General features: G+C 46.0%; 1 protein-coding gene across 3 annotated transcripts in view; it reads right to left on the bottom strand.

Moving 5' to 3' along the window:
• GALNT14 (polypeptide N-acetylgalactosaminyltransferase 14) overlaps nucleotides 1–26,311 on the bottom strand; it is a 67,303-nt gene that overhangs the window by 21,152 nt on the left and 19,840 nt on the right. For all 3 annotated transcript variants that reach the window (XM_065739633.1, XM_065739632.1, XM_065739631.1), the window contains exons 2-3: nucleotides 20,381–20,550; nucleotides 6,218–6,316 (exon numbers count right to left, since the gene is read on the bottom strand). In XM_065739633.1, coding sequence (XP_065595705.1) covers nucleotides 6,218–6,316; nucleotides 20,381–20,550 — 269 coding nt within the window. The remainder of the gene's footprint in view (nucleotides 1–6,217; nucleotides 6,317–20,380; nucleotides 20,551–26,311) is intronic.

The following is a 26,311-nucleotide window of genomic DNA, read 5'->3' on the forward strand; positions in this document are numbered from 1 at the left end:
GCAGAAACCACAGGGATCTTGGTGGCCCCACAGCACTGGACACCTGAGAAGGTTCATCAAAAGGGCTGCACAGTGCCATATGGTATGGGACATCTTTTTGGCCTGTCTAGGACAGCTGTCCTATTTTTGTCCCCTCCCAGCTCCTTGCCTGACAGAGTAGTAGAAGAAGCTGAGAAGTTTTTGACTTTATGCAAGCATGCAAACACTGTTCAGCAACAGCTACAACATCTGTATGTATCAAAATTGTTTTTCTCCTAAACTTCAAACACACCACCACACAGCAACTACGAAGAAAATTATCTCAGTCAAAACCAGGACAACCACCAAGCCCAGGACTACTTTCCCTGTAGTGATCCTAGAAACACATTCTCAGCCTCATCCAGTTTCAAAAGCCACAGTTTTCAGAGAATCATAAAATCATTAAGGTTGGAAAAGGCCTCTAAGATCATCTAGTCCAACCACCAACCCATCGCCACCACATCTGCTGATTCCCACACTTCAGATGTTTCTCACATTAAGGTTGGAGTGGGGGAAAAAGAAAACCTTTGTCCCTTAAGTACAGCTGTGAGAGCCAGCTACTCCAGTGAACTTATTGTAGGAGCCCAAACAGTCAGGCCACCATCTACTGCCTTTGTGTTGAGCTAGGATGAACAAATCACCACTTGGGAAATACCAGCTGCCAGCACCTAGTGTTAAAAAGAAGTGGCTGAACACTTTGCCTCCCACTAGAGCACACAGAGCGAGTTAGATGTGCTTTTCCCACCTGCCAAGTGTTTTTTAATTATTAATAGGTTTGTTATTTAAAAATATATATATATATATTTAAAATCTCTGTATGTGACAGCTGAGCTCAGCAAATTACCACAGCTGAGCATCAGTAAGGGAGAGACAGGAGAGCAATATCATGCTCAGTGGAATATTTAACAAGCGCTGATTGCTTGGAAACCTAACTCGGTGAATCCTGAGGAAAAAAAGAAAAAAAAAATAGCAGCCTTGTAAGAAAGTCAGCAAACAGCCTACTGACAGCACGAGCTGGGAGGCAGCGAGCAGTGTGAACATCCAAAGCTTGCATCCACCCAACCTCCTGTGCAGCTTTGGCTGCTAGAAATGCAACACGGGGCTGAACTCTACAGGCAGGTGGTGCCTCTAGGGATTAGACAATGAAAGCCATTACACTGGGCTGTATTTGCAGATCTGGGCACTTAGCAGCATGTGGTGCCTTGGGAAAATTATCCTAGGGCACCTGTTATGGAGGAAGAACCAGAAGGGACAGCTTTCAAGGTGCAGGACAGGGCTGTGCAATGCAAAGCCTGCAGCCTGGGACAAACCAGCTGCTACAAACCCTGTTCCTCAGGTTTCCACCCCATACATTGGAGAGGGTGTCCCTATTGCTGTGCACCACACCTTCTGCAGTGGCAGTCACTGCAGCATCCTGTCTGGGCATCTTCAGCTCACCTTGGGGCTTCCTGCCCCTAACTAGGTCTCGCATGCTTCACGTTTCATAGCTGAAGGCTTTGCCATTGACCACCACCTGTTTTTATTTTTCATGCAGTCTCCATTAACGGTGCCACAGGTGTGATGAGGTCTGCTCCAGTTAACTGCAGGCATCTAAAAATTCAGGACTCCAGCAAATTTACTTCTTAGTCATGGAGGACTTCTCCCAGGCACAGATCACCCCAGCTTAAGTTAGTCAAGTGGAGGCCTCTGTCTGTTTTCCCTACATGATTAACCCCCTCCAATTGCTTTGGAGAAGTGACACCATCCTAAAGAACAACTGAAGAAAGCTCTGATGAGCTTGTTTCAGAGATCTATCATGGCTTTAAGGGACCTGATGTTCACACATTTCTGTGAGCTTTGGGCTCATTACTACTCCTGCCAATCTCTCCAAAGCCATCTGCAAGCCCCAAATGGCTTTTCAGCAAAGCCAGATTCACCTCTCCGACACATTTTCTACCTTTTCAGGAAGGACTGGAAAACAGAGACACCGAGTCCTCCACATTTTTGATGTTCTGGGAATTTGTTAGTCTACAAAGCGTTTTTAAAAATTTAATACCAGCTTTTCTACTTCATGGAACTTTACTTAGCTTTGATTTTGTTGTTGTTGTTATTCTGCATTCTTCTTTTTTTGTCTGCGCACTTTCTTTTTCTTTTGCATTTATATGGGTAAAATCCCAAGACAATATTATAGTGCTTTGAAGTTCTTCTGTTATTTATAGATTTTCTTCTCCTTGAAATCAACCGTAGGTAGATTTGCTGCAGTGATGGACATACTCTAGCAAATCAAAACAGCTTTTAAGTTCTGTGGAACTCAAGAGCACAATACTTTCTTTCTTAAACCACCCTCAAAAACAACAAAAAAAACCAACATGGCTTCTGGTGCTTACGCTTATTCAACCCATTAAGATTGGATTCTCTGCTGAATTATCTTGCAAAGTTAGTGTGGAAAATATTTTTTGTTTCAATGGATTGAGCAGACGTTATGCAGCTGTAACCATGCTGATTTTCACACTCAGCTTATCACAATCAGATCCAGTTCTTCTGTACTCTTCAGCATCTTACAGAATCATAGAATGGCTCAAAGACCATCCAATTCCAACACCATGCCACAGGCAGGGTTGCCAACCACGAAATCAGGCACCAGCTCAGGCTGCTCAGGGCCCATCCAGCCTGGCCTTGAACACCTCCACAGATGGGGCACCCACAACCTCTCTGGGCAGCCTGTGCCAGCACCTCATCACTGTCCCAGTGAAAGATTTCCCTGACAATTTGTCCAGATCCTTTCCAGTCAACCCAGAGACAAACATCAAATCCAAAAACTCCCCCTCCAAACAACTACCCATGCAAATGCCATCCTGACTCATAAAAGATGTTTTCACAGAGCAGTTCAAACTCTACAACAGAAGGTTGGCTTTTGTTTTGGGTTTGTTTGGTTTTTTTTTTGCACTGTCACCCAAAACACTAGTTGCTTTGCAGAGGTGATTTGTGGACATTAACCTATGAACCTGTTAATTCTCTCCATGGCAACATAGTGGGACTTAGAGGAAAAATAAAAAAATAAAAAATGAGAGAGGAAAGTAAGACAGAGAGAAAGCTTTTGGGAGTAAAATAGAGCCCCGGAAGGACCAAGGGTCACAATTATCAAAATCAGGATGGGAGCAAAGAAGAGAAAATGCCCGCCAAAATGAACTGCTTCAATAACTGAAAATGACTAATTATGGAGGTAGAGAGACATCACACCAAGAATAACCATAATGAGCTTTGATTACACTGCAGCTTTCACATTTTATTCTTTTGAATACCCACCACACTCTTTGAAATTCAAGAGTTCTCTTACGTTAACATCAAAAGGTAAAAGTGCTTTTGGCACTGTGTACTTAGTCACTGTGAGAGATGATTAGCAAATTAAAACAAAAAAAAAAAAGTTCAGGGCTTAAGCAAAAAACAAAAAAAACCCCAAAAAACCAACACAAAAATCTCCAACAACAAAAAAAAAATAGCCCAAAGTGCTAATTATACAGTTTCTGAGCAACACCTGGCTTGCTTTTGCTCCTTTAATCAGCCTCACTTCAATTATGGCACAGACCCTATACAGTGCTACATGCTGTTGGAGGAAGGAGGTGTTGGCTCCGCTATTTCCCTGTTATGAGAGGACTGGAATGCAGGCAAGGTGTCTGCACATGAGCAGGAGTGAGGTGCTGGTGGTGCAGAGCATCGCCCTTCTTTCTTGCAAGCGCCAGGAAAATGACAGGTGTAATATTCTACCTACTAATTAGGGATCTAAATATTGGATGTGGTATTCACAGCACTCGCACTGGGACGTCTGCCAAAGGACATGCTTTGGTTTGTCAGCACAAGGTAAATAATGAATCCTCCCTGTTCCTACTCTGAGGTCTCCAGCTGCAAATCTGAGGAATAAATACATGAATAAATCAATCTCCTCAGTGGAGAAGGATGGAAAGAGAGAGAAGGAGAAAAAGACATTAAAATGATCCCCAAAAGGGCTACCAGAAGCTCTCAGTGTGGCTTCTTCTCCCCCTTGATCCTCCTGGGTTTACCCATGCAGTCCCATTCCATGCTACTGGAGGGTCACCATCTTTAATGCCATGAGCCTCAGAGCTGGACGTAGGTGAAACTGAACACAGGTGCAGAATCAGAGACTTGCTTGAGGTCACTCCAAAAGTGATCAGCTCCAACAGGAACCCAGCAGCAGCTTCCACAGATATGAAGAGCCACTTCTCTATCACCATCTCCTTCCCTCTGGCCAATTCTCTGTTTCTGAAACTCAGTCCTTACTACCTGGGCACAATAGCTGCACACATACATTCACAGATGTTGACAACTTCATTTGCAGAGATTTGAGCATACCATTAGCTTAGCTTTTGTTGTTTTCTTTTTTCTTTTCTTTTCTTTTCCCCTCATTCTTCCAACTGGCAAATGGCCAGAGAAAAGATCACGAAACCTTTAATTAATCCATTATTCCACATAGCCCGCTGGCTTTTCTCAGCAGTTTGGATGACGCAAATGGCTCATCAGCAGAGTGTCTCAAACGCCTGCGACGTGCCTGGTGTAAGGGCTGCTGCAGAGGCTGCACGCTGGCATCTCTGCATCATGGGCTAGAGAACTGCCATCCCTACCAGGAGCCAAGTGCAACCACGGAACCTGCTGTGCAGCTCAGCCTCAGCACGTGGTGGGAGACCACAGGAAAGTGTTGCATCCAGAAGGAAAACAGGAAAGCTTGATGCTGGGAGGTCATCTCCGAACCACAGGGTCTAGGAGAAAGGAATGTCATTTCCTAGAGGCCAGCTCATGAGAGCACAGGATGGCAACTAGAGAGAGGCAGGGGGAATGTCTAATATCTCTCATGTGGCAACATCACTCCTGATCATAATTGCCAGGAGAGTCAAGTGCCAAGATATGGGAGAGATGAGACAAAAATCTGTCCCCGCGCTTCCCAAATTACAAATGCTCTAGAGGACTGTGTTTGACTTTGCCTTGCCATCCCTGTTACAGTGGAGTCTGGGGGATGACAGTCCCAAGCAGGGCACTGTAAAGGTAAAAAGAGAAGGTTTGGGATGAAGGAGCTGGTACACAATATGAAGTGTCAATGCTGTGCACACCCAAAATCCACTCACCCTAGGCAGATAAAGCAGTGATTAAGTGTGAAGTGAAGGAGATGGGATTGGGCAGGAAAGCATAAAGGAAAGCAGGAATTCAATTTCAGCACTGTCAAACTAGCCTGTGGCATGGAGCACATCCACCTGAGGATAGATGCTGCTTCTAGAGGAGCGCTCATTGAAGACACGATGGTGAACAGCGCAGGGCTGAATTCTTGGCAAACAAACAAGAGCTGCCCCTGTGTATCTACAGAACTTTAGAGCCTATGGTTTGCTAACCAAGCCCTCACTATGCAGGCATGGAACATGCCTGTAAAATATTTATTACTGGCAGACAGCAGAGAACACCCCAGCTTTCCATAAGGGAAGACACCAGCTGAGACCTGGACACAGGCCTCTCGAGAGCGTGACAGACACATTTCACTGCATCTTCCCACAAGACAGCTTGCAGCAAGGCACATGCTGGGATTAAACATTGATTTTTAAAGTCTGCACTGAAAATGAAGCCTTGCCTCTACCCACTACAGCAAAATCTAGCCAAGAACAAACCGACAAATTAAAGAATGGCCACGTTCCCAGAGCACTCCAAAGTGCAGCCAGAAGAGAACAGAAACCATCCTTGAAAATCTTGTCTGCGTGTGTACTATTAGAGCTTCTCAATTAGTAAAGCCTTTCTAGCACTGGATGACTCAGTGGAGAATCTCAAGCAGCAATACCAGAGCAGACATTTGTAGAACAGCGGCCATCCCTAAGCAACAGGGACACAGCACAGAGCTGAGCAATGGTACCCAGCTGCATTTAAAAGCTGTTATTCCAGGCTCTGTAATAATCTCTTGCCTCTCCCATAAGAGAGCCCAATACTAGACCCTGAAAAGCAAGCATAGTTACTTGCTTCCCAAGCATCTCTCTGTAAAACCTACTTCTCAGAGGCAAAATTTCACGTCAATTTCCCCTGCTGATTGTTTCAGATCATAGCTGGTGGGTCTACTCACTTTGCTGCAGTGAGTGCTGGCACATTCTGCCTTTCTTCATGGAATGCTCCAGCCTATGCACCCTTTCTAAAAGCATTTACAACTATTCCTCAGGAGACAGAGAGCTCTTACCTCCGAATGGTCCTCAGCAGAGTAGACCTGGCCTCATTGTGGAAGGTGATGACGATGCTGGTGGGAGGGAGATCCTGGCGGTAGTGCAGAGTTGTGCACCTAGGGAGAGAAAGAGGAGAAGAGCCCTCAGGTGCTGAAATCCAAGGTGAGAGGTCACTCCATGAACAGAAGAGCAGAGGGTTCTCCAGCACACACTAACTTAGTTGTTGCTTTCTTACTGTTCCACTCAAAACCTTTTCCAAATCCTGCCTTCGCTTAAACAAGCCCTGTTTCTCATGACTGAAACTAAAAGAAACCCTGTTCTTTTAGTGTAGTCATCAACTTCCAAAAAAATCATCATTCATCCAATTATAATGCAATGTCCATCCTCAAAGGACCCCAAAGGTGCAGGCCCACTCCAAATGCAGTGGAAATGTTGATAACATTGCTCCATATGGCAACACGATCATCCATCAAAGTCACATCTCAGGGATGCAAAATATGTTTCTGAATTACTAACCAGCACCAGGCCATGCCCTTCTGTGTCAGAAACAGTGCAGTCAGCAGGACTAAGGAGGTGATCATCTCTCTGTACTTGGCACAGGTGAGGTTGCACCTTGAGTGCTGTGGGCTTCTCACTACAAGAAAGACATCGAGGTGCTGGAGTGTGTCCACCAGCAATGAAGCTGGTGAGGGGTCTGGAGCACAAGTGCCAACAGGGAGTGACTGAGGAAACTGTGGTTGTTCAGTCTGGAGAAGGGGAGGCTTGGGGGAAACCTTATTGCTCTCCATTATGACCTGAAATGAGTTTGTGTCAAAGTGGGGGTTGGCCTCTTCTCCCAGGTAACAGCAACAGGACAAGAAATAATGGCCTCGGATTCCATCAGGGGAGGTTCAGGTTGGATATTAGGAAGAAATTATTCTCAGAAAGGTTGGTGAGGCAGTGGCACAGGCTGCCCATGGAGGTGGCGGAGTTGCCAGCCCTGGAGGTGTATAAGAACAGTGGAGATGCAGCATGGCCAGTGGGCATGGTGGGGATGGGTTGGCAGTTGGACATTATGACCTTAGCAGCCTTTTCCAACCTTAGTGTTTCTTTGATTCAGAGCTACTCATCTTGTTGGCCCCTTGCATCACCCAGTAACACACTGCAGCTGAGTGTTCCCAACCTGACATTACAAGAAGCAAAATGCTGCTGCTCTGTGCACGGGCCAGGCTCTCGCTTTCTTTGCAGAGCTGCTGTGACAGACGCTACCAGTCGCTCTCCCCGTGCTATTTATACACAATTATCTCCCAGCTGTTTTGAGCTGTGTGTCCTTCCACTCACTTCCAGCACGAGGCGGGGGAGTGTGTAGCTAACAAGGGAAGCTATTTCAGGAGAAGAGTGAAAGAGGGTTGAAAACACCGAGCCATCAAAATGTTACTACAACAGTTAAGAAGCTAATAAATAATGCTCCAGGGTGCGTATCAGCCACCGGTGGGAGTGCTGGGGATATTGCACACCAGCTGAGCCTGTAGTGATGTGCTGAAAGTTTCCCGTGCATGCCAGCTTGCTTTTACAACTCCAGATTTGAACATGCTGCGTCAGCCCAATAGACCTCACGCACACAGAAAGCGCTAAAACTTCATACACAAACACGTCCAAAGCTTGGCCACCAGCTCTATGACTCACCCCTAACTTCTGTTCAATTAGGCTTGTAACTTCCCAAAGATGGGATGGATGACTGTGCTGCCACTACTGCGTAGGCAGTGACCACTGCTGCTTGCACACCCTGCATTACATGACGTTTCTTTCCTCCTGTTGGCCCTCTTCCTGCTTTCCCCCCACCCCCCTGCCCAGTTTAACAACAGCTACACATTCTGGCTCCTGAGAAAGCAGATTTCAGCTTAAGTGGTTTTTTGGCACTTGCTTGAGTAATAAAAACCACAGCTTGGAAAAGCATTAAATCCACCATGTCCAGAATTATTTTGTGTGACAATTACATCTGGGGTAATTTCAATTTAATACCTCACTGCAAGTGCAAATTGCAGTATGCAGCCCTAAAATTGCTGTAATAATGAAAATAAACCTGCTAAGAGCTGCCTGTGCTACCTCAGGCTGTCACTGGATAAATGTTTTGTGCTGCTTATGGCATTTCATAGGTCACCCAATTGCCAGCAAGAAAAAAAATAGAAGCAAAAAAAAAAAAAGCCCCAAAACACCCACAACACTTTCAGGAAACCAAGAAAGATAGTTTGAAAAAAAAATTAAGATTGTTCCTTAAAAACAACGTCCCTCCCCAAAACTGTAACAACTGTGTTGCTTATCTTTATAGTGCGACGAAGCTCACAGGCTGAAGTCATTTAAAATTGCATTTTAAAGTCTTGCAGCAGGACTGGGGAGCAGTGTTAGCACTGCAAGTGCCAGAAGGGATGTGCAATAGCCTGCAAGGTGGGAGCTGCACTTGCTCAGTGGAGCTGGAGAGGCTCAAACAACCTAAGAGAGAGCATTCACCTGCAGAGACTGTTCTGCTTTTATCCCAGAAGCCAAGGAGTCAAGCTCTCATTTAATGCAAAGTTTTACTTTCCTAAGGTTTATTTCCCATTCAAAGTTGAAATAATTTCAAAATCAAAGCTGATACATTGCAAGAATTGCAAAGACTTCTTGAAAAATCCCAGACTTGGGCAGCGCTACAGCTGAGGGCACCTCAGCACCTCACAGACCTCCCAAGACACCGTTCTGAAGACATTTCTGTTGGCTTTTTTTGACCCTCCTGCTCCTGATCAAGTTAGCAAACACTCCCACAGCCTCAATGCACAGCCAACCCTGCATACCTAGAGGTCTTCCTGAGGGGGAAAAACACATCAACTTCCAGAGCATTTCAACCCATCTTGTGTTTAAACTGACTCACAGCACCCCTCAACACACCAAAGCCTGCCTTGGAAACACAGAGCAAGCAGCTCAGTGGTAACAGTGTGACCAGAGAAAAACTCCACACCTCAGCCTTTCTTGGTCCATCCCTAGCCTCATTTAGAATGTGTTTTTTCCTTGGCACTTGCCATCCACTTCAACATGCTCTCCACATTTTTGTTTCGAGCAGCAGATGGAACTACAGCATTGTGCAGCCCCCTCTTTTCTCCTTGAAAACATGTGGGAGAATGGTCTAGACAGTGTGCACCTCAGACTGTGGGTTTGCTTCCACATCACAGCCACGGGGTTCACATCAACCCAGTGAACAGAGACCTGACATCTAGGAAAGGATGCATTCACACGTGTTCATACCTTACCAGGAGGATGGGAGCCCTTCTGGAAATGGATGATAGCCCATAACTGAAGAGAAAGCTCTCCTTGGCTTTTTTATATTTCTATCTTGAAAACTAGCTCAGCACTCTGTAGGCTTGTTGTATTCACTGTAATTCCTCTCTCCAGGACTTCAGAGGAAACAGAACTAAGACTTGACAGCCAATCAAGTGTGAAAAATGGATCCCATAGAGGAAAACTAAAATTACTGCAGGAGGGATAAAGCAATCTGGTGTAGGAAATCAAGCAGTGGCTTGGGAGGTGAGAAGAGAGCTGTCTTGCTGTGGCCACTACTGAACTTGCCCAAGCTCAACACACTTGTAGGGATGGGTAGGACCTGTGGGCACCTTGGTGACATCTCTCTTTCAAAACATCATCACTCTATGCTCTCCAGAGATGGGAAATACAATACTTTTCACATTGCAGTCAATATATGAGTCACACCAAACAGTAATAATGGGATGTGACAGTTCAGTTGTGCACACAACACCAGTCAATGCACACAGAGGGGTTGGCATTGCTTTCTTCAGGAAACGTCACCACAATAACTATTCTTGGATCTTCTTGAAAATCTCTGGTCAAGTGGACACCATGGGATGCACAGAGGTTTGAGCAAGGGTGAGAACACACAGCGCAACCTGCAATAAATATTCAGTAGTGATTAACATCAGAGCTGACGAGGAATTATTTGGCATGAGTTAACTAGATGCAATGGGATAATACTAAGGAAGACCATCAGGAAAACACTGCTGGTGTTCCAAACTAGTTTGGGCTGTAGAGTAGGTTCACAGAAGATCACGTTCAAGCAAGGAAACAACTCACCCTTCTGTGGCTCAAGGTACTATAAAAACACTAGAAAACAGGCAATAAAAAATAATCCCCAAAGCTAGAAGACAGCCACTGATGGAGGTCTCCTCACCCTCCAAGGTAGACATACTGCCAAGCCAGTAGCACCAGCAGGGAATCAGAAATGCCTGAATGGCCATCACTCAAACTGACAAAGGGAACTGGGGTTCATCTCAACAGCAGGTTAGCCAAGGAAGGGATTTTCTTACGTAGCTTCTGGAAGCTGTAGCAGAGCTAAATTTATCTGGAGCACAATTAGTATTTCTTTTAAGTTGCTCCCTCTACCGGTTTTCTTTCTTTCCTTCCTGCTTTTTCTTCCTTCCTTCCCTTTATCTTTCTTTTCCCTGAAAGATAGATAACAAAAGAATTAATCCAACAACTACATTTGGAGAAAGGGAGAAAAGCAAGAAGGAAAAAAAACAGCCTTCTGTGCACTTGACGTTCTGCTTGCCTGTGAACCTACAGACAAGATGATGCATTAATAATTTATTAAAAATTCACTGGATTTTAATCTTTGGAAAATGGGAGGAGAATAAAAAGAATCTGCTCAAATGGAAAGAGAGACTAATATAGCTGCATTCAAAATCAAGTTAAACGAGATTGTACATCTTGATTTTCAAAGAAACTCATGAATATTTCAGGCTTCTTGGGCCCTCCACACTGACTCAGGGCCTGTATTGTTTTTTGATCCCCTCCAACACATTGTGATTTAACCTGACAAATAGCTCAGCACCACACAGCCAGTCACTCACTCCCCCCCCTGTGCAACAGAATGGGGGAAAAACAGGGAAATGCAGCTTAATAAGAAAGAAAGAAAAGGAAATATAAACAATCAAAAATCAATAACAAGACTAAAGGAAGCAAGTTTAGAACAATACAGCTCTCACTACAACCTGACTGACGCTCAGTTTGTCCCTGAGCAATGGCAGCCTCCCTGGTCAACACCCCTCATGTTATTGCTTTGCATGATGCCACAGAGTTCAGGACATCTCTGGGCCAGTTTGGGTCAGCTGTCGTGGTTCTGTCCCTTTCCAGCTCCTCGTGCTCTCCTTTGCTGGCAGGGCAGCACAAGAAGTTGGACAGTCCCTAACTTAATACAAGCACTGCTCAGCAACAAATAAAACATCAGTGCGTTACCAACAGTATTCCCACCCTAAATCCAAATCATAGCAGCGTATCAGCTACTATGAAGAAAATTAACTATGTCAGATGAAACCAGGACACCACCTTTCTTTCCTTTCTCAGAAATGAAGCAAAAAAAAAAACCCCAAAAAAACAGTGTAAGTAAGTAAAAAGAAAAATAAATTAAAACCAAACACTTCCTTTTCAGTAGAATTTTTAACAATTATCAAATATCTAATGTCATTCATTGGAACATCAAAGGATGTTTCCTGTTGGAAATAAAAGCAAAATCTGGCCCTTAGACCTTTCTGAAAACCACCAATCATTTACTAAAGACCTTTACAAGCCAAGACAACCTCAAGTTACATTTAAGAGGGTCTTTATTCATTAGGGAGAATGCCTTCCAACCAGAACTTCCTGGCACCACATAGCAAACCAAAGCAGAGGACTCTGACCTCACCACACCTCCTTAGCCAGAACTGGAGATACACAAAGCCACCCTCCCCTATGCTGTGATAGCTCAGGAACATTTCAGTCTGTGTTCTTGAGCTATCACAGCTTAGGGGTGGCTTTGGACACAGTATGCAGGTGCTTACAGCACAAATACAACCAAATTGCCCAGAGATATTGGCTGTGATGGTGCTTTTGGTTGATGGAATAGCATTTTATAGTTCTGGTTAGCTGGAAAAAAAAAAGCTTGAAGAAACTGTCTCATAGCCTGAACTATCAACCGTAGCAAACCTCAGAGAATTAGTTCCATTGCTTGCTAATACCCAACTTCGATTTCAGTCTAGGTAAACATATCGGGTCAATAGAAACACTGCGACAAGCATGAAAGTTAAAACAAACAACTTTATTCTGTCAGAATTGCTCAGAGCAAGCTATCAAAGTAATCAATGGCACATAATAATTATAAGACAAGTAGTCAATACGTTATAGCAGTCAAAGGAAGAAGGAGGCTCTAGCAGAGAGCAATCGATAGCACCCTTGGAGCACCAAAGCACTTGGTGATGAAGCAATATCCATCCTCTGAAATCACTTGTGGGCCCTGCAATGGTTTAGGTTGTGCTTTCTCTTCCCCCCAAAATATAGGATCCTCTCTGTCTCATAAAGATGGAGGCACCTGGAATTCAAAGAGGAAACACAAAGTCTCCATAGAGGAATGGTCAACACACCTGGGGAACCTGGAGAAAAGGGGGGTGCTTGAAAACACACCCACAGGGACACACCAGAAGCCACCACCAGCTCCATCCCCAAAAAGGTGCCCAGGGATCTCCCAGTGCAGCACAGCTGTGCTTTGCTTCCCCACTGACGTCTCCTGCAGATGCTGGGAACGCAGCACACATGGCAGCACTGCTTCTGCTCCACCGCATCATTTGTTCCCTAGAAGTCCAACACATTCTTTTTATCTGATTTTAGAAATTGCTTGCTTTTAAATACAGCCTGTCATTTTCAGATGACTAAGAGTGTCAAAAACATTTGAGATCTAAATGAAAGATTTGCTTTTGCATGGTGAGAAAAACAGATCAGTTAAGCCTTACATCTTCCCGTATTCTTACTGTTAGATTCCCTAAGAGCTTCGCTTTTGGTTTAGCCTGAAATTGCTAACTCCTGTTTTGAATTTTTCTTCAAGAATCAACAAAGCAAAACACAATTACTCAGCCGACTTGGCCAGCTCCTGTCCACTGGCATAGTCCCCAAACTGACAACGCAGCCATAACCCAGGCAAGGTGAACTGAACAGATCCTTCCAGCCCCTATTCTGCCTCCATGCCGAGCTTCAGCGGCTTAGATGAAGGCAGTGGTACTTGTGTCAATCTGCTGCTCACATCCTCACATCAAAACGGAGTGGTTCTTCCTCAGGGCACAGTGACTGGCAGGTCACTGGCTTTTATTAAATTCCCAGCTGGCTTCATCCTCCTACCACCCATCTCCTCCTCCCATCATGACACACAGAGAGATCACTGCACACAGCCAGATTCCTGGAGATGAGCTTTTATCTCCGGGTGAATGTGTCACAGAAGTGGATCTAATTAACTGGGGCTCTGTTGTTGAAAAAGGTTAATATTTTATCATGTCTTCTGCCTGCAGGAATAATTAGCCTTGGCAGTACCAGCTCATCCATTTCCTGAGGGTCTGAGCGAGAGATAAGAGGCTGGAGAGACATGTGGCACTGATGGATGGATGGCCACTACCTCAAGTTTGGGCTGACAGCACATCTAAGCAGCAGCTGCTTTTCAACACTAACTCACAGGGGAATATTAGCATGGGAAAAAAAACTCTGCTTCAAAGGCTGTACATCTTCCACTCTTCCTAGTCCATGCTCTTAGTGACAGGGTGTGCTTTAAATCAAGGTGCTGGGATTCAACCAAGAGCCTTTAAGCATCAGCTCTGGCACTTTGTCTGCGGGCACCTCAGCTGTGGTTGTGCTGGGGCAGCCTCGTTGCTCCCCAACATCTGCACAACAAGAAAATCCCCGATCCACTGCACACACAGCTGTCCTCGTCAGAGGATTCAAAGCACATCATCTCCTCACAGGGCTGCTGAGAACTGAACAAACTTCTTTCTCTCATTTTTTGCCTTCTGTGAGTGAATGAAGAAATTGGAAAAGAACAAAGGAAGAATCATTTTCAATCGACCCTGAAGTATTTTGTGCACATTTTTCTTGGCAAAATGTAATAGCGGGGGATGGGGGGGTATGGAATTTCCAAAGCAAAATCAAAGCTGTCTCATGAGGAAATAAAACCAAAATAACTTAGGTGAAGAAAATCTGTCCTTTGGGGGAGGGGCAGAAGCTCTTTCACTTGTTTTTCTCTGCAATTTTTGGCTAGCAAAATACCAGTCCAAATAAATAAAAGGTGCCCCCCCCTCAACTCATCTCAGGAGGATGTCTGTCCCGTGCCAATGCTCTTTACACCCAGAAAAGCAATGAAGGGCTGACACAAGGGTCAGCTTGAATGAACACAAGAACACAAAAAACACAAGGCGCAGAAGATAGAAAATCTACTGTTACACCCTGGCATTGCCTGGGTCAGTCCAGAATCACCCCTCTGCCAGGATCTGGGCTAGGAAAGCAGGAATCTGCAGGACACCGATGTCTGACAGGCTCAGCTGATCCCCCACGTCCTACAGATTGCTTTTAGCCAAGAACACACAGCTCAGGAGCAGTTTCTCCTTGCTGTAGAGACAGGTGCCATAACTCACTCTCCCAGCACAGGTCTTTCCTGTACTTTCAGATATGACTAGCTTTGCCCTCCAGAAGAAATGAGTAACAGTCCCTAAAGTGACACATCCTCATGCACTTAGAACATTCGCCTATATGTTTCCATCAGATCCTTACACAGACTACCTCACTCCTGAACTCCTTCCCGAAGGTCTCCCTCGTCCTTTTCATTTAGGATAAAGGCAAAGAACAACACTTCAAATCTACAGCTGCAGAATAAGGATCAACATTTGCCATTTCCCTACAGTATCTGTGATTGATTCACAACAAACTCTGTCCCTTAACTGCCCCCTCCACTGTAGCATCTTATTCCAGTACCATTTCTGTTTAAAGCTATCTTAGGGGAGATACAACTTCTCAGCACTTAAGCCCACTAAATCACATTTTATACAGTCCTTCCTTGACACATCTTTCCACTAAATGGAAAAAAAAAAAAGCTTCAGAAAAGATGAAATAAAAAGAGATATTTGAAAAAGATCATCGCATTCATTGAGTTTTGCACCCTGAAACCATCAGGTCTCCTCCACTGCCTGAGATGATGATCCACAGACCACCAGACAATAAAAACGCTGCAGGAAGCATCACCGATGCTGTCACAGCCATTCCCAAGATGAGGCCCTGGCCACATACCATCTGTTGGCCAGGACTGTGTGCTTCCAGCCCAAATCACAGCCCACAGGTCCCCAAGGAGACCCATCACTTCACCAACTTCTTTCCAGCTGTCCCCACATCTGGGCTAAACAGCAGCAAAAGTCAAGTCTTTCACCTCCAGTATTTCAAAGCACTTCACTCAAGGCTTGATGCTGAGTAATTTTGCTATACTAACATCAAAGCGTTTTCAGGAAGCCTGCACGTCCACGAGCAGGTTTTGATCTCTTTGATACCAGTGTGAAACTGGATAATCTCCCTGTGATGCCAGTGGGGCTCGCCTAGATTACAACTGTCTTAAAGGTGATTAGGCCCAAGATGCTATTTAGGGATGCTGCTCACGGAGTGCTTCCCTTTGGCTAAGCACCTCCAGGCCAGATCCAGCAGAAGCAGGAGAATGGGAAATTTAACTAAAATGGAAATAGTTTTCCCCCTTTTCAGGCAGATGAGATATTGAGTTTCTGCAGCAGAGCCTGAGCAGTTGTTGCAGTGCAGTGCAGTGCAGTCACTGCATGGCAGGCAGTAAGGACAGGAGGCTTTATCAAGCCTGCTTTGGTGTGTGCCACATCCTCCTCTCATTTGAATGCATTGACTGAGGATGACTGGAGCCTGCAGCATCTGCAGGATAAGACAGACACGGGTAATGTAAGGATGGCTACTCAATCAGTTTCAAAGCTTAACACACAGATAAGAGGCAGCTACAAATACACGTGCTGCAATCAAGGTTTTTAAATCATGTTGCAAAACTCTGATCCACAAGACAGGCAAGAGACCTAGAGGTCACTGTGGTTTCTGCAACAGGAAAGGAACCTGGTCTGATTTCATAGCCAGCCCTGCTTCAGGCAGGAAGCTGGTGTCTTCCAAGCAGAATTATTTTAAGATTTTATGAAGTGCTTATTTCTGATTAATAGCAATGAAGGCCTGTACTGCCCTCTTTGCTTAGCTGCCAACAACTGCAAATCTCAACATTCTCAGCGTCCTGCTTTGGACATCATAAGTGATATAGCTAATAAAGTGATAAGCAAATAAAGAACCACAAAAGGAAGAAGAGAGCCATACCCCTTTGCATCCAGTCACGTCCAGGTTGGAGTTAGAGAGCTTCAGGCACATGCTAGCTACTGAGCAATGTGAGAAACGCAAGGAGATCTTAAAAACATTAGATCAAAGGCTGTGTCATCAAAAACAAGGAGAAAATCTTATGGTATGCACTGTTGCTGGTGAAGGGAACATGACAGTCTGCAAGGTAAGAGTTCAATAGTGAGCAAGTCCATGTGATCAAGTTCATGGCTGTAGGAACACTCGCCATGTCAGCAGATGATGCAATGCCCAACCTCCAAACCTGCCAGCATGCCTGCAAGGCTCTCTTCTCAACCACAACTTGATTTCAGCAGCTGCTTGCTCTCTCTCAGACATGCACATATGCACACAAATGCACCCCCTCCAGCAATTGTAAAATTCAAGTTCAGCTGGGAAGATATGGCCTCTCATAAAACACTTGGGACTCAGGCAGCTTCAGAAATTCAGAGGATTATTGCCTTGTGCCAGGATTGAGTAGGGCTCTGTCTTTGTCCTCCCTGCAATGCCAGCTCGAGACAAGACTACAAAACTTGTATCAGAGCTGCGGAAGCAGAAGCAGGGGGAACAGAATAAAACAGGCAGTAGGAGATGCCTGAGGCTGGCTAACATTCTTTGTACAGTCAAACACATTACAGTTGCTAGCAAAGTCTGATGGAAGTTCTTACATCTCCAGACACTGCTGCAACACTTGTTGATCTTGTCCCCACATTTATCCATCTGCTTCTCCCCCACCAGTGAGCAGAAATCCCTGCTCAGGCTCGTTCTTCTGGCTCTGGGTAAGGCACACTCCCTGCTGGCTTCCAAAACCGCAGAGCCATTCTGAAAACCTAAGACTTGCTCCCTATGCACGTATGTATGATACTCAGGGGGTGGTGAGGTCCTGGCACTGCTGCCCAGAGCTGTGGGTTCCCCATCCCTGGAGGTGCCCAAGGCCAGGTTGGATGGGCCCTGGGCAGCCCGAGCTTGTGGAGAGCAACCCTGCCCACAGCTGGGATTGGATTGGAGTAGAGTGGGCTTTAGGGTCCTTTCCATCTCAAGTCATTCTGTAATTATATGATGGCAACTCACCTGATGCTGAAGGTAGGAAGTGGCAGTGAGGTGTCCCAAGCCAACTGTGACCACAGCAGTTAAAGGAATCAGCCACCTACCCCAGCAACAAGCGATACTCACGCACAGCTTGGATGTGCCAACTGCACCAGGGCCCAAGCTGGTGCTGTGAGCACGGGAATTTCTTAGTCTTAACTCTTGGTGGGGATGAGATAATCATCACAGGATGCCACACTGCTCTTTCCTTGGGAAAGGCATCCCTTCACATGGTCCAAGAGCTTGCTTGGTGAATAACCAGCAGTGCAATTAAAAGAATGGATGTGCAGGTAGGTCACCAAGAGCTACACTCTGGCCACAGACACTGCCCGCAGCGGGGTCTGAAATCACCTATGAAGGCAAAAGGAGCTGCAATGGTTTCTCCAGCTCTGATTCCATCCATCACTGCAATTCCTCTCGGTCCGAAATCTGGCTACAATTTAAAAACAAAAAACTCTCCAGCAAATATTGCTAAGCAACTGGCTGCCCATGCCACATCACACACCATGAAATGTATTTGCCCTCTGTGTGATCTTCTGACAAGGAGCTTGCTGCTCAGACCATGCCAGGTTTTGTACATTCAGCTGTTGTAGATTCTTAATGTTTTGCTTAGTTAGCAAAAATAAAAATACGGCAAGGAAATAGTCCTGGTGAAACATCCAAAAGAGAAGCTTTAAGAGGAGTCTCCTCATGTCCTGGGCACTCAGACTGCACTCTCTGGGCATCATTTTGTCTTGCACGTCTGTATGACATGTGACAGCAGCAAGACTTACAAAGGGGATACAAGAAAAGAAATGTTGAAAACCTGGTGGGAGAGCAGAGCAGGCTGCTTTGGGCACCAATGCTTGGTTGAGAGGCTGTAGGAGGCCTGCTCATCCAGAGGATGTGCTTCAGAGATGAGCAAAGTGTCCCCTAAGACTTCTTGCTTGTTACGTGAAATCTCACTGGGGATGGCAGCTGGGGAGCCCTTTGGCAAGGCTCTTTGCACAGCACTGCACTGGAGCAGGGCACATTGTAGGATGCAGCTTTCCTCAGGAACAGCTGGAGCACCAGCTGCAACAGCTCCTTAAGCACATGCATTATCAGCAGATATTTCCTCCTACATGGGACTTTTTGAACTCTGCACTTTCCTCTTCCCCCAGGCCACCACGCCAGGACCCTTTCTCCCTCCTCCATCAACCTGTTCAGCACCCAACTCTCCCAAGATCTCCAGCAGCCCTGTTTCCTTCATGGCTGCTCTCTATCACTTAGCTCATCGTGCAGCATCTACAGCACTGCTCAGATGTATTCAATAAATCGGAATCCAATTACTGCATTAAGGAATCTGGAAGCAAACACAATTAACACCAGCCCCTCCCACATACTGTGCCTTCACTTCTTCCTTAACTTCTCTTTCCTCATCCCTGGGAATGAGGTGGCTGCCACCACAACTGGGGTGCAGCCAGGGGCAGCTGAGTCTACCTTCTTTCTTAGTAGGTCAGATGGTTAATATCCTTGGGGTTAATTCTCTCCAGAAATAGCATGCTCACTCTCTGATCTACTCTAATAGGTGTCTATCAAGGCTGTTAGCCCCGTTCTGGAGAAAGGAGCATTTGATGGAAAGGGACTAGGAAGATAAATAGTACTAACAAATAAATAAATAAACACCACTGACTACTATAGGGATGGAGAGCTGTTGTCATTTCAGACAAAGTGCCGAGGAGACTTTCCTGGGTGCCAAAGGATGTTTTTGATGCTTATGGTGTTGGAGCTGCTAAAAGAAGTAACCCAGTAAGTTCTTACCTCTCCCACTCACTCTGCAATATTCTTTTACAGCCCTCCCATGAACTCCTCTCTCTGCAGAGTGAAACAGCTGCCAAGCAGCTGTTTCATCCATTTGCACCATCTCAGGGCCTCCTTCACAAAACATGAGTTCCCAACACCTACAAAGACTATGCCCACCACAGTGATATGCTCCTGCACACACATATCACACAAACCTGTTTCTGCTTTTCTAGAGAGAAAAAGAAATAAATAAAAGTTTTCTTTTTCTTTCTCTCCTTATGATCTTGGGATAATGTATTTACATAGGAAGTAATGTTTTTAATTGACAGATTCAAGATTACCACACCTGACAATAAATAAAGTGAAAGATTTGATCTTAAAAATACAACCCAGACAAAATGAAACCCATTCAAAGGGCCCAGATCCCCCTCTAACATCCCCACATCAAGAAAATGGTACACTACTATCCACTCACATAACGTGGTTTCTTGAAGATGAGAAAAATAAAGACTGAATAACATATTGCTGTTGCCACTTCCCCTCGTTTCTCAGTGAATCTTATAGTGCTCAGTAGTTCCTTTAAATTGTAGAATTATAGAATTATTAAGGTTGGAAAAGACCTCTAAAATCACCTAGTCCAACCTTCCATCTACCACCAATATTGCCTATTGACCACGTCCCTCAGTGACACATCTCCATGGTTCTTGAACAACTCCAGGGGCGGTTTCTCCTCCACCTCCCTGGGCAGTCCATGCCAATGCCTCACTACTCATTGTGAGAAGAAATTTCTTCCTAATATTCAACTTGAATCTCCACTGTGCAACCTAAGGCCGCTACCTCTCATCCTATCCCTGCTTTTGGGTGCATAAGAATTGACAAAGAAAGACAAGAAAAACTTGCCTTCATTGAAAAATCATTACTTTTCTGTGTTATCAATGAGAATCCACCTGGATTTGGACAACCACCGGTGAGTTGAACAAGCACGATGCTAACTACCTGAAACCGTTCTCAAATCAGCAAGCTACTGGGGCAAGAAAACAAGCACATCTCGCTGGACACACTGTGCCCTTGCCCTAACCCCCCCAGCAGGGCTGTGGTCCCCCCGCAGTGCCTGACATCCCAGGGGAGGGCGGTGGGGGCAGCACCTGTGGTGACGGGTGTCACGGACGGCACGGTCACTGGGCATCCTCTCGCTCTCGCGCTGGTTAAAGGCATGGAGCCGGTAGGGGTCCTCTCCGCCCTTCCACTTCCGAGCGCTCAGGTATCTCCGCTCTTCAAACTGATCCCACAGGTCGTCCCAGTCCGCCTCCGAGCCCTGCGCGCACAAAGTCAGCCCCATTAGAGACAGGAAGGAGCACCCAGCCCCGCTCCAGAGGTTGGGCAGCCCCGAGCCAGGCTTCTTTTCTTGTTTTCTTCTTCCCTACTGTCTCATAGTGATGTGCTACAGAGGATTTGGTCGCTTGAGTTTGGAGTGATTCATTTCTAACCAAACACCCCCATCTCTGGCCGGTCCTGCTCCCTAGTCTCAGAAAATGCAGACAAACACAAAGGCCTGCTGAGGAGTGCAGCCCTGCCACACCATCCCCTTCCAGAGTGCCAAGCAAAAGGGACAGAGATGCTCTTTGGGGCCGCTCACTGACCGTGACAGCTGGCAGGGGCCGAGCATCCCCCAGTGGCACCAGGCCAGGAGCACAACGCAGCGCTGATAAGATCGCATCATTCCAGCAGCACAGGCTCTTTGATCTCAGCACGTAATGCAGGGAGATTCAAACATTCACAGATGTCTCAGCCCCTAAGAAAATTCTGATCTTATCCGATAATTGATCTTTACTCCTTTTTCTTTTTTTTTTCCCTCCTTTTTTTTTTCTTTTTTTTTTTTTTCCTTCTGTTAACACCATCTCAAAGCCGATTTTGCCTGCTAATAGTGAAAATGAAGCTTCTGAGATGGGTGATTTTTATCCTGTAATTGATTTTACTCACATGTGACAGCACGCTCGCTGTGTTAACAGGATAGGGAGGAGGGACCCCCTGCTGCTGCTCACCAGCCAACAACCAGCACCACTGCAGGACCACGCTGGCACCCCCAGAGCACAGTGCCCAGCAAGCACCCTGCTTCAAGGGACTCTCCCCAAAACGCTGGTAGAGCCAGGGCCTTATAGGTTATGGGGTAGTTATTCCCCTATTGCATAACCTCGCAGCTTTCTCTGCAGCTCCTCCACTACAAGAAAGACCCAAAGAAACCCCTGAACCACCAGCTGGACTCGGAGAAAAGGATCAGAGACCAGGAGAGAGTTATTAAAATGATCAGGTCACCACAGCCCGGAAGGTTTACGAGCAGAGGAACGTACGTAAACCGTCTGTGGGTTTTCGGGAGGACCGATGTAGACTGGGTGATAAATACTGTTTATGTTGGTTTTTTTCTACGGCATCCTGCAAAACATGATTTACTGTCGCAGTAAAAGATCAGGGAAAAGCGAGCCGATTGCATCACAGCTCCACCGAAGCCCTCAAGTTTATAAAGATTTCATGATGTGCCCAGGGGGACTCGCTGTGTTAAAACAACTGCCACCTAAATTTTAACGCTAGGAAGAAAAGCAAAACTAGGTGTTGGTTTTTTGTTTATTTGTTTTAAATCAAACTCGATATGAGAAATGGATTTTAAATATGGGCATAGAGCACTTAAGGCGGTTACATGTCTCTGTGTATATTTAAATGTCAGTTAAACCCAATAGGCTCAGAGCAGCTGGAAGCACACCATTCAGGAACGGCTCTGACAAGCTCAAGTGGGAAGGCTGCTGTGGGTCAGGAAAATGCTGTTTGCTAGCTACCCCCAGGCCTGCTGCACTCTTCACACATCTCTGCAGTGAACACCCAATACACTTGCAACATTTCCTCCTGAAACTCCCCAGCCCACTTTGATTCATCTGGCTCTCAGCCTTCTCCCTCTTGTGTTGAGGAAAGCTATCAATCAGTTGCATGTTTCCAAAATCTGGTAGCTAAATATACATCCAAGATCAAGAGCGCACGACACCAAAGATTAAAGAGTTATTTTGTTATAAAACTAGCCCTCCTTCTCAGCTGGAAAATTCACACATGCAACCATAGCCAAAATCAAGGCAGCATCCTCAGATGAGGACCCACAGCTAGAGGACTCAGTACTAAGCACGCAAACAGGGAAGGGGAAGGCAAGGTGAAGCAGAAGGAGGAAATCCCTTCACCCACCTAGAGACAGGACATCAGTTCTGGGTCACTGGATGAGGTCTTAATTGTAATATTTCCCCCACATATTATCAGCTCTTTCTTGCTCTAGAGTCCTGTCTTAGGAGTTATTTAAGTGATGTGCAGAAATCTAAATTTAATTTATTGTGATCTAACTCACTTTAGAAACCAAATTACCCTGCACTAGAAAAGAATTAAGTCAATACTCTACTTGCCTTTCTATCTTCCACACAGTTCCTCTCCCTAAGCTTCATATTCATTTTCTCTCATGTACAAGTAATAAATTTTCATTGTTTTTCCTTGGAATTAGGTAATTTCTCTTTCAGCACTGCAGTTTAATGGCTAGTATTAATTATAGGAAACACAGTCAATGCTTAAAGAGTTTGAGACTGAATGAATCCACAAGAAAGAGTGGAAAAAGATATGAAAAAAATGAGTAGCTCTGGATACAAGTGCTAGGAAGCTCCCCCTCTACCCCATGCTGCACCCTGCAATGCCTTTGTTGCATTTTCTTATCCATTGCAGGGAGCACCTACTGCATCCCATCACGTGGCAGGGATGCCCCATAATGAGAATGCAGCTTGGGGAGAATCCCCTCCTTTAGCACTCGGTCAAAATTACCTCCAAATCCCAACAATAACAAATAACAGGTCAAACAACAAACCAAGGCCAGGCACAGGGATAGCTTTCCACCACAACAGCGCTGTAATGATCACAAGTCCTGCAGTGCAAAGGTGTACTCTGTCATCTGCTGCTTAAATCACAGATCAGAAACTAAAGAAGGGGGAGTGGTGCTGTGCTGTGGGGGAATAGCAGGTCATTAGCAGCAAAGAATACAATCTTCTGGCAACCAGTAATGCTTTGTTTATGTGGATTTCCGTGAATATGACATATTAATGGCATAATAATTGTGTGATTACAGTAGAGCAGGGATCACTGGAGCAGGAAGGAGGAAAAAGCATCCCCGGTTGATGAGCATATGAGGCTTCCCCCAGGACAGCTCTGCCCTCAGACATGGGCTGAAGGTTTTCAAAATGAACTGTGAGAGTTCACAAGGAAACACAAGAAAAAATCATCCACTAATAATCACTTTATGGATTATTCCCTGAGCTGAAAGCAGTTGGAAGAGCAGGAAAGGCACTCCATCCAGCCCAGGTGGGTGCCAAAGAAGAAAGGCAGTGGGCAGCAGGAGCTAAAAGTGGCTCCTGATTCACTCCCTTGTTTACCAGCCTAAAATATAAAACATAAGCCTTCGCTAAAATGAAATTTGTTTTTATTTTAGCTTCATATAGTCTGACACGAGCAGGACAGGCACAACATACAGTTATACACAAAAGCCTGCTCTCCCTCCTGGGGACTGTCTCCATCACTTGCAGTGCTGGGAGCACCAGCAGAAACAAAGCATGTCATCACACTGAAGGACAGTCATAAACATCAGCCAAACAGCAGAGAGCCTCATTGCACGGACATAAAAGCAACCAAGCACCCAAAATAAGGAGATGAGGAGAAAACAAGGATGGGGTAGGGCCACTTGCACCAGGGCTGGCACACAGCAGTCTGGCAGCAGCCAGCCACCCACTTGCACCCACTTTTTCAGAGGCTGGAAATAGTTGTGGCTTTTATAGCTCCACAAGCCCAGTTTTGGTAGAATTACAGAATCATAGAATACACTGAGTTGGAAGGGATCTACAAGGATAACTGAGCCCAGCTTCACACAGCACCACTCAAACCCTTTATCTGAGAGTGGTGTTTCAACGCTCCCTGAGCTCCAGCACTGGGGCTATGTCCACTGGACATAGTGACCTGGGCCATGCTCACTGCTCTGGGGGGCAGAGCTTTTCCCTCACCTCCAACCCTTCCCTGACACAGCTCCATGCTGTTCCCTGGGGCCCCATTGCTGTCGGCAGAGAGAACTCAGCACTGTGAGGAGCCATAGCTGCCATGAAGACTCCCCTCTCTTCCCTAGGCAGGATCATGCCACCCTAATCCCTAACCAAGTGTTCATCTCAGAGCACTGCCGTGCCCCTTCCTTGGAGTTAGGCGTTGATACAAAGGAGGACAGGAGAAACATAAAAATACATCAGCCTAGCCAAAGCTCCAGTAAACAAGGGAAAACTCTTCATTTGGCACAAACAGCCTCTAGGGACCCCGATGTCCTGAGGTGCATCACTCCTGTCCACAACAGTCTGAGCTCCTTGTGAGCTGCTGTTTGAGGACACCAAAGAAAGAGGGTAATCCTTCGGCAGGAATTGCAGCCAGGCATTACACAAATGAGATTTAAACATCAAGCCAAAGCGCCAGGCCCCTGCAAGCAGAAGGCTTAATTATAGGGCTGCTGCTGTCCAAGGCACTAATGACATCTGAAGGGATTATATATAACACTTCAGAGTAGGGCTCATCCCTCCTGTGCCCTAGTGCCCGAGCAGGAACTAAGAGGGACAGCAGTCCCAGCAGGGGAAAACAGCAAGGGATCACGTTGCTTTCATCCTCTTCCCCATCTCCTTAAATATACCAGTGGGACTCGCTCAAATGCAGTGGGACTGCACACGGGGCACTCGAAAAAGCAGAGCATCAAGGTGCAAGTAATGCTTTGGGATAGATTTTGTCTATGCTATAGTCCACATCCTAACATCCCCTTCCCAACCATCCTGCTGTTCCAAAAACAAGGGACAGGCACAGCAGCAGGGCCACGCTCTTTTTCACCATGTGGTGGTGCCAGAAGTGGGTGGCACGTCCCCTGGGACCGGGCTCTGTGCCCACAGTCCCATTCTGGGGTACTCCAGGTACCATGCAGCAGCTGGGAGACTGGCACAAAACCCACCCCTCTTTCTGCTTATCTTACTTTCTCAAACCATGCAGCCTTTGAGCCAACCAAGCATGTCAGTACAAAGTTAGCCAACTCCAAGCATTTGTGTGAGTCCACAGAAGTCACTGTTTAAATGCTTAACAGTTAATCACTTGCTTAAATGCCTCTTTGGCTCAAAGTCCTCTTCATCCGCTTTGGGGCTGACACCAAACACGTGCTGGAAAGGGAGGCAGCTCTGGGCCCAGGCTGTCACTTGCTCTTCACAATCTTCTGCCCCAGGGAAGCAGAAGCTCCACCTCCTTTGTTTGAGGGCTGTGACATTTGCAGAAGTATCTGGGCACAGGTGCACCTTGGTGGCAGTTCTGCGGGGTAAACCCTGAAGGTCAACCCCAGGTGGGGATTCAGTATCTCCCAGCAGAGCTGAGACCATTCAGGTCCCACTTGCTGAGGGAAGAAAGACGATGAAATATCAAATCAAACATTAATATCGATACCTAATTAAGACAAAGCATTTTTCTAGCAAAGTCTGTCACCTGACTTGGGTCTCTAGAGGATCTCTAAATCATTCATCACTGAGCTTGCTGCGACTGACCTTTTTTCCTGCCTGTGCATGGTCTCACGCACACATTCACACACAGCTCTGTCTTTTGAAGCACATTCCCTCCTTTCTGCTAGCTCAACAGCAGCACGAGTCCCTGAGGACCTCCAAGTAAGTGTCCCCACGGCCCTGAGGCCAGGGCCATGCTGTCATTACCCTTGCTGAAAAATGGACATAGCAGAGCATCTTTACCTTTGAGAACTTGGGTCTGTAAGCACTGCCTGGATGGAAATATTCCAGTTCTGTCTCTTCACTCGGATTTCCAGAGCCTCGTCTCAGTGTCCCCATGCTCATCTGGGCTTATAGCACAGGCTGCTGGCCGGTGATATGGCACAAGGAGCCATCCCAGAGCTGAGGCAGATGGACCATGGTTAAGTAGATCATAGCTAGGATCAGCACTTTGTGCGTTTTCCATTTGTATCCTCAATAAATGATACACAGGGTCCAAAATAC

This window comes from Cyrtonyx montezumae, unplaced genomic scaffold (assembly GCF_038088225.1).
Source record: "Cyrtonyx montezumae isolate F1298 unplaced genomic scaffold, pur_monq_1.0 scaffold_24, whole genome shotgun sequence".
Classification (NCBI taxonomy): Eukaryota; Metazoa; Chordata; class Aves; order Galliformes; family Odontophoridae; genus Cyrtonyx; species Cyrtonyx montezumae.